Consider the following 11911-nt stretch of genomic DNA (forward strand, 5'->3'; position numbering starts at 1 on the left):
GAAAACAAAGCTTAGTAAAATAGTTCTGGAGAAAACATACTGATCAGTCTAACCTTAACTTAGAACATATTTACAAATGGGTTGCAACATTCACCCTTTTGGAGTAGCTCAGGGATATTCAAAACACTAAACCAGCATTCCCAAATTTCATGATTGGTCTTCAAGCTAGGTATCTCACTCAGTGTTCTGGGTCAGCCAAAAAAAAACAAATTACTTAAGTGATTGGGGGGGGGTTTCTAGTCACATCACATGACCTTAACCCAATCATCTTCAGTCCATGACCTTTCTATAGCCCCCGGCAAACAGATCAGCACAGTCATTACTGCTTATCTAAATTGCCATGTTCAGCAGCAATGGGAACATAGTAACATAAATTGAACAAAGACACCTGTCCATTGAGTTCAACTTTTTATCCCTAAAATTACACTGTCTTAACTGGTAGTTGATCCAGAAGAAGCCTCTCCAATTTGCCTCAAAGATAAAAATTCCTACCTAATTCCAAGATGACAATCGGACCAGTCCCTTGATCATACTAAGAGCTATTTCCGGTAACCTAGTATTTACTTACTTACTTACTTAAAAGGAATTTAACCCCTTTTCCAAGCCATTTACCCTACTAAGAACCTTTCTCCCAGAGGAGAATGCACCATAACTACCCTTCTGTACACTCTTATATAAGACAGTTTCCTATCCATTACTAATACCAACAAACCTTAGTTTATAAAGCCATTTTTATGGTACTGTTCCGAATGCTTTGCCAAAATCCAAATAGATCACATCTACTGTGACCCCACTGTCCTTCATAAAGACATGCCAATTACTGCTCATAATCCCATTCTCCAGAACATAATCTTGAATGTTCCCTTAAACTTTCAAACAACTAGAGAGCCACAGATGTCAAATTTAAAGGCCTGTAATTGCCAGTCTGAGATTGTAATCTCTTCTTAAATACTGGATTTATATCATCTTTTCTTCAATCCATGGGAACCATACTAGATGAGAGTGAGTCTGAAAAATCAGAAAAAGAAGCCTAGCTAGGGCTGCCTTTAAATAACAGGAAACACATAACAGGATATAATGCCTATGAAGATTCTCATTCATCCAGGTCATGATATACTGTACAGTTTCTACTAGAATGAAGTCAAAAGGCAAGTGGATTTACAGGGGGTTACTTACTAAAACTCGAAATAATCTCAGTTTTTTTTATGAAAAAGTAGACCAAACTCCCTTCCAAAGATTGAACTCATCTATCAACAATTTTTCTCGAAACAGTCGTAGCGACAAAACTGCTTGAAAAAATCAAGTGTCAATTCACATTAGATTGATGCTCCAAAAACTCATTATCGGATGAAACCCCTGACTTTATTGGATTATCCAGTGCAGATCACGTCAAGAAACAACTTCAGAGACATCTGCCATTGACTTCTACATGACCTAGGCAGGTTTGATATAAAGTATTTTGGGCTTCGGATTTTTAGCAGCTTTTTTCCTGGAAGAATTTGAGTTTTCCTCTTTAAAACCTCGACCAGATAAATTTGAGGTTTAATAAATGGGCCCCTTAGAGTTTTTTTTTATCTGAGCAGCTTCTTCACTTCAACTAATGTACTTCTACTAGAGTAGTAGGAAATTCCCCCAGCATTTGGAAATATAAATAATTTGACTATATGGATGAGTCTGATTAAAAAAAAAATACAAACCTGTTTCTTAAACTGGAGAGAAAGGACCCACAACACAATGCTTACAACATAGAAAACAATAGTGTGCTGATTGCACAGGCTAACTCCACAGCAGAAAGCGCCAAATTGAGATATCTGGTAGTGGGAGGTAAGAAGAAAAGAGACCATTTACCACCGACATGACAAATTTATTCCTTATCACCATTACTTTTCTGTGTACATGGCTTACCTCAATTAAAACCGCTCTATGGATTATAAATAATAAACTACAACTTTATGACCAATACATTTACTAAGAATAAAAAAATCAGTAATAGAAAGTTGCGAGGATAAAAAATTGTACACAATTTTCATTACATCAGGTTTGGGAACACTTCTCCACAAAAAAGATTCTAGGGAGAAAAACTGAGCAATGCGTAGTTATTTATTCAGTAAAACAAAGATTACCTTTGATCTGTCTTTTGTAGTCTTTGCCTCCTCAAACCCTACTGTAAGAGCCATAAGCAGCCCCACAAACAGATTGTTCAGGCTGAAAACCTCAGCTGCAATGGACCACTGCCATGTTAGACGGGAAAACGAAAACAACCCTGAAGCAAGGATTCCTGCCGCATACGAGCCAGTAAGCCTGCAAACACAGATAACATGAAATCTCCTTTTGCAACATAATAAGGTCTATTTGTTATGCATCTTATATTATAGCACTGATCACTACAGCTAGCAAGAGCAGTTTGGCATGTAATATTCTCACAAACCATTTCATGACACACTATTAATTAGGGTAGTACAGAATACATAGCTAAGCGAGAGCAACTGTTTCTTTTCCAAGTACCTGTGGCATATCCCTTTAGGTATAATAGGGGGTTTGAAGCTTTTTAGATACTTGCCAGGTTGAATTTTAAATGCCAGCCAAAGTAAGAAAATAGAATAGGAATACTGGATTGGAACAGGTCATTGTGTATAGAAACAGCCATATTTAATCGCACAGAAGGGAAAAATATAATAATTCAGGGAAACAGATCTTTCTCAACATTTGGCTTTTAATTGCAACACCCACAACACTATCTTCCGCTACTAGTTTGGACTAGATATTTTATTTACAGATACTAATCCTTCTGACGGCATCTACTGTCCTCTCAAAAACTAGTGTCAGACTGGGGGGGGGTCTGGTTCCAGCGGGGCTACCACATCAGGGCCCACCACACCCATGGGACCCCAGCCGCAAGTCTCCCTCTGCCACTCTCCCAAACCCTGCCAACATGTACCTTCTTCATATGTGTTATTTCTACATGCAGCTGTGATCTGGCCTGAGGATAGGCTAGAAAGCAGCACATACAAGAATTGGCTCTACTGGCCGTAGGGAGTGGTCTGGGCCGGCGGGGCCCACCAGGTTTCTTCCCAGTGTCCCACTGGCCCAGTTGTTTGCAGCCTTCCTCACATTCGAGTTTTTTTCGGATAAAAAGCTCTAATGAAATTCAATTGGAATTCGATTTCAGTTTGCGGGTCGATTCTATTCACTCAAGTTCAAAAAATTAGATTTTGTTAATAAACTGCAGTTGGTCGAATTTAAAGTTCATGGGAGTTTTAAATAACTCCCATGAACACGAAATTCGACCCTTGATAAATCTGCCCCTAAGTGTGTGTTAGTATGCACATGAAAGGAAAATTAGATGGTAAGCTCCAATGCAGCAGAAGGGGATGTAAATGTTTAATATAGCTCTAAATCATGTTTAAAGGGGATTTACAGCAAAAGTATCAAGGATGTTTTTGAGTTAGCTGCAAGTAGAACAATGAGTGCAAATTTTTTGCCAATAAACTAGTGCTAGCAGTATAACATCACTAATATCTCAAACTGCTAAAAATTTAACATATTTGTAAATTGAAAAAGGGCTCAGAGGACCAATGCTTTTTTGGTTTTAGATGCCCTTTAAGTATGGTAAATATTTAGCTTAGTAACAAGCTATTTTATAAAGACCCTTCAATAATTAGGTCAGTTTTCTACTAATTTATAAATATTTCATGGGGTTATGTAATCAGACATTTTGCCCAAATGCAGTACCCCTTAGCAACCAATCAGTAGGAAGCATTTACTGGTTATCTGTTTAAAAGCAACCATCTTATTTGTTGCTATGAGTTACTGCACCTAGACAAAGTCGGTGCCTTTTATTACATAAGGGGGTCAGACTTTTATTGATGCTGACAGATATTGTTGCCATATATCCTCTTGCATCAAGTGATGGCCTGACTACAATTTGCTAGATTTGCATTAAAAAAATATGTTTGAAAAGAATTTCATGTTGATTGGAAAGTTTCTTAGAGGTACATTTTCTTTCATTAATTTTGGGTGAAGTTCCTCTTTTAAAAAGATTGTTAAGTTATATGTAAATAATAAACAATAATAAGTAGTATGGCTATTAACATTCTTTCCATGGCTAAAGTTACATATTAGTTTGAAACTGTAGAGGTGGCCAGAAGAACATGTTTATGAATGGCAAATTTCATCTCTGAGTTTTCCTGTAGCTTCTGCTAAGCAAAATTCTGCTGGAAACCTTGAGGGTAGAATTGCCCATTAAATTGGCAATATAAACTTGTGTCCAATATGCAAAATAAATTTGACTTGTTATCACTATCATTATTTATCTTTACTACCTTCCCTTCTGGCCCTCTGTAACCAAGACTTTTTAAACATAGGGTGTAAGGGAATTCTCTTTTCTTTCAGGAAACAAAGCACCCGAAATTATTTTTGCACTAGAATGAATGTAAATTGCCAGAAAATACACTATGTTGCCAAAATTATCCGGATACATTTTAAGCCAACTTTTAAGTATACAAATACTTCATGTACAAGGACATATCCTCAACCTCATTGCACCACCACTTAATGTTTTTAAAAAAAAGGAGCAGTGGCCAACTCTATGTTGTAGCTACCACCCTTTCTAGCTAAAGTCAGGTGATCCCACTGGTGGCCAATAAAAGGGCAACCAAGTTTGAGAGTTTGGTTTTACTTTGAAAGTAGCAAATGAGTTGCATGTAAAACTTTAATCCCTTTATAAAATGTATAATGAAGCAATAGAATTCTTAATGAATCAGATGCAAGCGTAGTGTAGGAACTGGTCACACCTGGGATGACTGACGTAGTTGGCCAGCTTGAATATATTGCAATATATGGACAAACAATCCCTGTTTTGTTTAAAGGGTAAGGCGTTTTTAGAAGCTTAAGGCACAAAATGTTTCAATGTCCTTAATATATTGATAATGGGTTGAGTGAAGAGGACCTCTTGTATTTGTCTATATCCTTAGTGGAAACACACACGGACAAGTTCAAAACTTTCTCTGAAATTTGTCAGCACACAAACAGCTTATAGGGGACGAGGGTTTTTTTTATGCCTGACCATAGGCAAACATATCTAAGGTTAAGGAAACCACCACTGGACTCTGGAGCAGTGGAAGTGCATCCTCTGGACTTATAAATGGTATTTTACTATTTTTTGGGTGAAAACGTCTGGGTCTGGCTGATGACAGTGTAACATAACCAGCTGGAATGCATAATGGCCAGTGATAAAGCTTAGCGGCTGAGAGATAATAGTCTGGACCTGGCTTCCATGGTTTGGCTTCAACCACTGGTTCCACTGAACGTTTAAAGGGTTATTTCTTAAAGTCAGAATGCTAAAAACGCTTAATATAAAATCTGAATTTTTAGTGGGAAAAAAACTAGAATTTTTCTTGATTTATTAACCCCGATACTGTTAAAAGTCTGAATCCGAAAATACTCCATCTCCACATGTCGGGTCCTGTAGAAGTCAATTTAAAGGTCCCATTTCAAATTTGAAAATATCATGGTCTACGCTGAGTTTCGGCCAAAAATCCAAAATATTCAGGGGTTTCGAGCTATCTCACGAGAAATTAGAGCTTTAGAGCATAAGACCCGAAAAATTCAGGTTTTGTTGTTTTTTTTTTTAGCAAAAACACAAATTTTTCAAGTTTTTTCCAAACCAATTTTATCGAGTTTTTTAATTGATAAATAAGGTAAATTTGAGGATTCTAGTTTGGTCTGACTTTTTTACTTAAAAAAGCAAAACAAAAAAATCAGATTTTAATAAATAACCCCTACGGCTTCAGTGTACAAGGACATTCTTGACCATTTCATAGTTTCTACTTTGCAGAAGACTCTTTCCTGTTGCAACACAATAATGCCCCAATGCACAAAGCAAAAAAAATTATAATACCTCTGCTTTTTTTCTACATGTTCAGTGTGGTGCACACAGGCAATTAATACTGGTTGAAGGTATGTTCCTTTAATTGCAAGGAACCAGAAACTCATCACAGGTGACTTTTTTTAAATTAAAGGGGAAATTTAAATATTTCTTATACCGTATATACTCGAGTATAAGCCGAGTTTTTCAGCATCCAAAAAGTCTACCTCAGCTTATACTTGGGTCAGCGGGCAGTAGCTGAGATTGCAGTCACTTTTAATCATTCCTATACCAACAGTTCACTTGGGGAGAGACTGCAATATCACACAGCGCCCTCTGTTGGTTATATGAAAGAATAACAGTGCGCCCTCTGTTGGTTATATGAAAGAATAACAGTGACTGCAATATCACACAGCACCCTCTGTTGGTTATATCAAAGAATAACAGTGACTGCAATATCACACAGCACCCTCTGTTGGTTATATCAAAGAATAACAGTGACTGCAATATCACACAGCGCCCTCTGTTGGTTAAATCAAAGAATAACAGTGCGCCCTCTGTTGGTTATATGAAAGAATAACAGTGACTGCAATATCACACAGCGCCCTCTGTTGGTTGTATGAAGGATTAACAGTGATGGCAATATCACACAGCACCCTCTGTTGGTTATACGAAAGATTAACAGTGATGGCAATATCACACAGCAACCTCTGCAAATGGTAGTGGGACAGTGGGACAATGCACACAGTAATCTGTTTGGCAATTCTCTGTCACCATCAGCTTTGCAAAGAAGTCCGTCTCTTTGGTGGAATGTGCGCTGCTGGGAGACAGGGCTCTAGTTGTGTCTAGGCTTATACTAGAGTCAATAAGTTTTCCCAGTTTTCGTAGGTAAAATTAGGTACCTCGGCTTATACTCGGATCGGCTTATACTCGAATATATACGGTAATTTACAGTCTGTGCAGACTAAGGGCATATTTATTAAAATATGTTTTGAAATTGAGGTTTTTTTAAATAAAAAAAACTCAGTCTCAAATGTGTGCTTTTAATGAAAAAACTCAAAAACGGCTGCCAAATTATAATCATTATAATATAATTTTCACGTATTTATAAAGTGTCAACATATTTTTGCAGTGCTGTACAATAAATGTATATATTCATTGAACATATAGATTTAAATACAAAGTAGCCAATAACCAATACAAAAAGTAAAGCTATTTAGTTCTTTTACAAGAAATATATCAAACAATTCTCTAACAGAACTGGAATATTATTTATAAAAAAAAACTGCAAAGGCGCCAATATTAAGCTTTGTAAAAAATGGGCAAATTTAAATCTTACACGGCCTGTGTTTTTATTCCTATTATTAATGGCACTTTTAACATGACATATGGGCCCAATGATAGATTTACAGGGAAGCCAATCTTACCAAATATATAAAACATAATAAAATAAGATGTTCGGTGAGGATATTACTCTTGGGAATCTGCCTTAATTTGTGGAACTCACCTAAAGTTTCACACAATCATGCACTCAAAGTTTTTATATAATTAATAGTCAAGCAGAAGAGTGGGAGAGATTCACAGCATCAAAGCATAAAGAAAATCACGGTACCTATACCTAAAATACATTTTAAAAAATGCTATAGATACTTCATACATGTGGAGATATGACGGACACATTCCTTTAATTTCACACAAAAACGCAAAAAATAACCCTACATTTTAAATCATTTGGAGTGCACAAAAACAATGGTCTTGTTTCACAAATGCTTTGCTAGATATATACTGTTCCATACAATTTGAAATAATCCATCAATAAAAAGAATAGTTACATACAGAAAAGATAAAACACTGCTCATTTAAGATTTGTATTGAAAAACTGTGCACAAACCAAATAGGGCTTTAAATGAATCTATCACAATATTAAAAAAAACAAAACAATGTTGAGATAAAAAGGTTATAAGCTCCAATACAACGGATTCCTACATCTAAGAACTCATGCTGGTTAAATTAACTTAAAATGTATGGATATATTGCAGAACTAGACAGGCTCCCTTCTTCTGTAAAGTTCAGAGACAGACTTGCTCAAAGCACTAAACTAAGATCTAATATCCTCAGTGCTGTTACACAAATCAAATGATCTCTCTCTCTTGTGGAATAAATTACACATACGAATAAAGACAAAACATTCAATAATCCATATTCTGAGTGATGAAACTCGTTTGGTCTTAAAGACCATGAGGAAGTTAAAGACAAACAGATCTCGATAACGCTATCTTGAATCAGTGTAACATGGATTATGGGTTCTTTTCAAAGATAATGCCAATTTTCTTCTTGGATAACCAACTTTCCTTTTACACTTTATCGATGAGAGTCCAGGTTTATTTTGTTGTCCTTGTAATAAATTTACAACAAATGCAAGCATCTCCTAACTAAAGGTGGCCATAGACGTTACATCTTTTCAAGAAAGTTTGTTCATAAGACCCGAAAAATTCAGGTTTTGTTTTTTTTTTTTAGCAAAAACACAAATTTTTCAAGTTTTTTCCAAACCGATTTTATCGAGTTTTTTAATTGATAAATAAGGTAAATTTGTGGATTCTAGTTTGGTCTGACTTTTTTTTTACTTAAAAAAAAAAACAAAACAAAAAATCTGATTTTAATAAATAACCCCTACGGCTTCAGTGTACAAGGACATTGTTCCACAATAGTGGATTCAGTGCATCCCTAGTTTTTAAATTATTTGCATTCTTCTTAAAAATCTTTCCAGCTTTCAAATGGGGGGGGGGGGCACTGACCCCATCTAAAAACAAATGCTCTTTCTATTCAGGCCTCTCCTATTCATATTCCAGTCTCTTCAAATCAAATGGTTGCTAGGGTGATTTGGACCCCAGCAACCAGTTTGCTGAAATTGCTAAATAACACAAAAATCACAAATAAGAAATAATGAAAAGCAATTGCAAATTGTCTCAGAATATCAATTTCTACATCATACTAAAAGTGAATTTAAAAGTGAACAACCCCTTTCAGTAAACTTGTTAATCAAAGATCGAATTTTAGAGCTTTGTGAGCTTTTTTAGACCTTGAATGAACTCAACTTCAATGGTTTCTAATTTCAGAAAAAACTTGATTGTGGAAAAAACAATTTGCCCTTTGATAAATAATCCCCTAAATTACCTATAGGTCATGTTGATGGCTTTTCGCGGATAGGGCTGCTTTTGCAATTGATTGTAACTTGAAGTTCCTAAACCTGACTTTTGTTAACTTGACTGTCCTTTCTCAACCTGACTACTGCTCCAAAAAAAAGCATCAGGCAAATTCTTTTATGGCAAAATTATAAATAGCATGCAAAGATGTGAATAAATAATAGCATTATGATAGATGTAAATAAAGGTTTAATTTCTGTGGTCGGTATCTATACAGTAAGAACAATAGCTACTAGACCCGCAACTCACTACAAAAAGAGAGCATCACCCCCGAATAATAGACAGTAATAACAGTGGTTAATGACAGCCCCCCATGCACATCATACAACAGTGTCCTAGCATCTAACAGACAGTGGTCAATTGCACCCATAATATGTTAAGTACTAAAAGCCTTATTTACTAATAACCACTGAACTATAGAAATTTTAATATCATTTCTGATTTACCGTTATTGAAAACCACATATTCTTTGATGCAATCTACAAGCAAATTATACCACAGTGTTATATCCAAAGTAAGGAAAGCATTAATCCAAAATATTGTTCATTTGCAGCAGGTAAACAAGTGTCTCGTGTAAAACCTAACATTCTATGGTAACCATGGCTAGCACAAATGTCTGATGCTGTACTGAACTTGCTAGCCAGGGACATGCATACTTGGGAGAGAATTGGTGCACCTTTTTAGCAGGATGCGTCAAGATGCGTCATTATTACATATTCAGTCTTTAATCAGAGACCCTGCAGGGACAGGTAGGGAGCAATTGATGTCCTTATCTGAAAATAGGTTTGATGCAGTAAGTATAATCCATATATATTGAGTTGAAATTACGGGAAATCAAATTTGAAGTACTTAACTTTTTCTTTAACATTTTAGGGCTTAAACTTGCAGTGATTTATTATTCACTTTTATTTAGTTTAAGGCTCAAGTGTGCGACTTTGAGTCTGAACATGATATTGGGTTCTTTTTTAAGATCTGCAGGCCAGAAACGCCCTTCCTCCTATTTCTGCATATGTGCATTTAGTCGTTTAACGGTGTATGTCTTATTACTGTGAAAATGTATGTTTTAAGTATTGAGATTGTCACCCTTTTTGTACAGCTACTGTTTTGTAAAATTGTATAGTGCTATATAAGTGAACATATACACTATTATTATGATTGACACAGCTTTACAGTGCCAACACATTCCACAACATTGTAAAGTGGTTTATATATCAGCATCAAAATTCTAACAATATACACAGTTAAAAGCAACTGGCCATAAAGCTGTATTGCGCAGGGTCATCTCATGTTCTGGGAGGCAGGTTTTTCACCTGGACAAAGCAGAAGCAGGCACAGTAGGTGGTGGGTGCAGTACTGACTGCTTGGCAGGTGGAGGGGTCCGCAAGCCCCATAACAGTTCAGTTGTAAGCAAAATAAAATCATGGGGGGAGCAGAAGATTTGGCAGCCCAAACGGTTTACACTAAATTACATTTTACAAAATATTTATTAAAGCACCATAACTTGTTGCAGTTATATAATGAACAAACAAGGCTGACAGAATGAAAACTAGGATAAGAGGTATCTGTTTGCAGGAGCTTAAAATCTAATTATCAAAAAGGGGTGTATTTTATCCACCACAGACATTCTTGAAAAGCCCCATGCATGCATTAAATGAGAACTAAACTCTAAAAATGAATATGGCTAAAATGCCATGTTTTATATATTGAACTTATTGCACCAGCCTAAAGTTTGAGGTTCTCAATAGCAGCAATGATTCAGGACTTCAAATTTGTCACAGGGGGTCACCATCTTGGAAAGTGTCTGCAAGATTCACATGGTCACCTGTAAGCATGGTGAATTGCTGGAAGCTGGCAAATGTGTTGGTTCCTTAAAAATCTGATTGCATCTAAAATGTAATAATCGGTATCGGCTTATATTACAGGCCAACTCATTTTCTGCTTGATTATTTACAATGACCCTAAGCTTAGCTTCTCAATAGCTGCTCAGAGCCACTTTGGAAGTCACTTTCCAAGATGGTGACCCCCTGTGAAAATATTTACACCCTGGATAATTGCTGCTACTTTAGGCTAGTGCAATAAGTTAAGTATATAAAATATGACATTTTTAGACATATTGATTTTTAGGGCTTAGTTCTCCTTTAAGGTGGACAAATTTCGATCCTGCTACACAGCCTATGTCAACATTAATGTATATTAATTATGATATATAGATCAAAGATTATATTTACAGTATGTTAATAGTTTATCTGTATCTTTAGCACTCTCTTTCATTGAAAGCAAATCTCACCAGGATATATCCAGAAATGTCAACCAACATGGACTCTTCAGGAGTCAGCCTATTGTCCCCCTTACTCACCCGGTCACCAACAGCCTAGTTACCCACTACCTGTAAATGGCACCCAAATAATTAACTCCCTCTGTGGTTAAAAAAAAAAAACATTGCAGTGTGCCTGAATTTATCCCAATACACATTCAGAAACGGGCCTAGACTGGAGCACGATCAGGAGGAGTGGACAAAACATATCAAAGTGTTCTATCATCCTCAGCTGTTTTTTTGACTGAAGAAGACATTTTGCTTGGGTCTATAAGGCCACTTTCAACTTCATCCTGTGCACTTACTTAATATACAATTGACTTGTGAGCCCACGGCTGCTGGAAACATGAATATACTCACATACGACAGCAAACACTGCAAAACCCTCTCATCTCTACATACAGTAGTTTTCATAAGGGTAAAAAAAAGCAGAGATTTCACTTTTCTGCAGAAATAAAACAGGGATTAATTCTAAAGGGATTACTGTACATGTGAAGTCAATAATTTATGCAGAAATAAAACACCCCA

General features: G+C 36.2%; 1 protein-coding gene across 3 annotated transcripts in view; it reads right to left on the bottom strand.

Moving 5' to 3' along the window:
* Nucleotides 1–11911, bottom strand: part of tmem260.L (transmembrane protein 260 L homeolog) — a 44586-nt gene that overhangs the window by 17570 nt on the left and 15105 nt on the right. For 2 of the 3 annotated variants that reach the window (XM_018230750.2, XM_018230749.2), the window contains exons 5-6: nucleotides 2124–2301; nucleotides 1698–1811 (exon numbers count right to left, since the gene is read on the bottom strand). In XM_018230750.2, coding sequence (XP_018086239.1) covers nucleotides 1698–1811; nucleotides 2124–2301 — 292 coding nt within the window. The remainder of the gene's footprint in view (nucleotides 1–1697; nucleotides 1812–2123; nucleotides 2302–11911) is intronic. The other variant, XM_041573119.1, reaches the window with a different exon arrangement.

The sequence above is a fragment of the Xenopus laevis genome, chromosome 8L, assembly GCF_017654675.1.
Source record: "Xenopus laevis strain J_2021 chromosome 8L, Xenopus_laevis_v10.1, whole genome shotgun sequence".
Lineage (NCBI taxonomy): Eukaryota > Metazoa > Chordata > Amphibia > Anura > Pipidae > Xenopus > Xenopus laevis.